The sequence below is a fragment of the Gekko japonicus genome, unplaced genomic scaffold (genome assembly GCF_001447785.1).
Source record: "Gekko japonicus isolate JY-2015 unplaced genomic scaffold, Gekko_japonicus_V1.1 scaffold2151, whole genome shotgun sequence".
Classification (NCBI taxonomy): domain Eukaryota; kingdom Metazoa; phylum Chordata; class Lepidosauria; order Squamata; family Gekkonidae; genus Gekko; species Gekko japonicus.
Window position 1 is genome coordinate 98,618 of NW_015169848.1, and position 1,910 is coordinate 100,527.

The following is a 1,910-nucleotide window of genomic DNA, read 5'->3' on the forward strand; positions in this document are numbered from 1 at the left end:
TCAACACAGACACACACACACAATACTCACCCCACAAAAAGAAAAGACCCGAGGTCAACACACGCACACACACAGTATCCTCATGTGCTTGCTGCCAGGTTGCAGAAATACTGAAAAGCGACGCTAAATATCGACAAAGCAAGAATCGGGACCAAAATGCAACCAACCCGAAGCACGGTGCCCCCACCCCACCCCCGTCCCACTGTCATTCTCCACGGCTTCAATCGCACGCACGTGGGAGGGGGGGAGACTGTGAAGTATTAACGACTCATATGTAAGACACAACTTTGCTTTTCTTCTTTTCGACGTTCCTCAACTTTTTAAAAGCCGCGGTCGGAAGTTATAGATTTTGGTTTCTGCTCCGTTAGAAGTACGTTAATTACTTTTTTTCTCTCTCTTTATTAGCCTAATCCCATTTGGTATTTATCCATAAAGCCCCTTTTTCAAAGCTGGGTTACTCTATTACTGCAGTCCACCAGTCACTCAAATCAACGCACCGAGGGAAAAAAATTAAAATTAAAAATACTGAAAGCAAAAAGTGTCCCGTGGCCCGGTCACAGGGTGATGAGGTCTACCAAATTGCCTTTGGGCGGCGTCATGTTGTCGGGAAAGAAGTTCACTAAGGTATCAAAGAGCTGAGTCCGTTGGGCGTAGATGTGATCGACATCCGAAAACCCTGGAAGTGGAGAGAAAGGGGGGGGGGGGAAGAGACAGAGGTGAGACTGATCCGAATTTGGGGTGCTGTCGGTTTGTTTTACTAGACAGCATCTTGGAAAGAGTCAGAAAAATCTAAATGTGGCAGAACTTGAAATTAAAACACAGTCTGAAGCAGTGTTCCCTCTGAGTTGAGTTAGCGTGAGCTAACAGTCCTTTAGCCTCCGGCTCACACATTTTTGTCTTCACTCAGGATGGATGGCTCCAGAGCAAACTGATTTAAAGGTAAAGGTTCCCTTGCTCGAAAGCCAGTCAAATCCGACTCTAGGATTGCGGTGCTCATCTCTGTTTCAAAGTCGAAGAGCCAGCGCTGTCCGAAGACGTTTCTGTGGTCATGTGGCCAGCATGACTAAACACCAAGGCGCACGGAATGCTGTGACCTTCCCACCAAAGTGGTACCTATTGCTCACAGACAACTTTAATACCAGTAGCTCACAAAGTAGAATTTTTGCTCACAAGACTCCACAGCTTAGAGGAAGCATTGGTCTAAAGGAGTTCGATGGAAGCGCTCTACAAAGACCCCAACTACATGGGTGGCTCTCGGGGACCACTGCTGTAGATCAGGATTCCCCAACATAGTCCCCAAACTTTAAACACCCTCTCTGCTCGGGTGGCTGGCAGGAGAAGAGAAATCTTGTGGGGCTGTCCCTTTAAGGGAGGGGGCAGAGCCCCCAATAGCCCCACCGTAGCTATGGGTCAAGGGACGGGGTGTCATGATTTCTTGTTTTGGTGTGTGTGTTTCTTTAAATGTTTAGTTTGACTGCAGTAATGTAAGGAGAGTGCTAGAGGGAGACAAGTGTGATGCGATTGGCTGATGACTGAGAGTGTGGGAGGCATCTATGAGGTGATTCTGTGTGTGAAGTGAGAAGAGAGAGCTTAGTCTGTGTGACTATGAGAGTTTCTGAGTCCATTCTGTGTGAATAAGACCAACAGTTTAGTCTGTGTGAATGTGAGTTTTGAGTCTATTCTGTGTGAATAACACAAAGAGTTCAGCCTGTATGGCTATATGTCAGGGTCCTTAGTCAGGTTACGCAACACAGAGCTTCATGAGAAGATACCTGTTTATTGGTAGATCCAGTACTAGAGACACGTGTACAGCTTGTGTCAGGAACGGCCGCCAATACTAGGGCCACTGACTTATACTAAACTCAAACATCCCCCCCCCCCCCCCCCCGCCGACGGGAAGACAAGAATGT

General features: G+C 47.4%; 1 protein-coding gene across 1 annotated transcript in view; it reads right to left on the minus strand.

Annotated features, from left to right (window-relative positions):
• Window positions 1-274: 274 nt before the first annotated feature.
• MKLN1 (muskelin 1) overlaps window positions 275-1,910 on the minus strand; it is a 213,215-nt gene continuing 211,579 nt past the window's right edge. Inside the window, exon 18 of the mRNA XM_015417348.1 lies at window positions 275-700. Coding sequence (XP_015272834.1) covers window positions 555-700 — 146 coding nt within the window. The 3' untranslated portion in view covers window positions 275-554. The remainder of the gene's footprint in view (window positions 701-1,910) is intronic.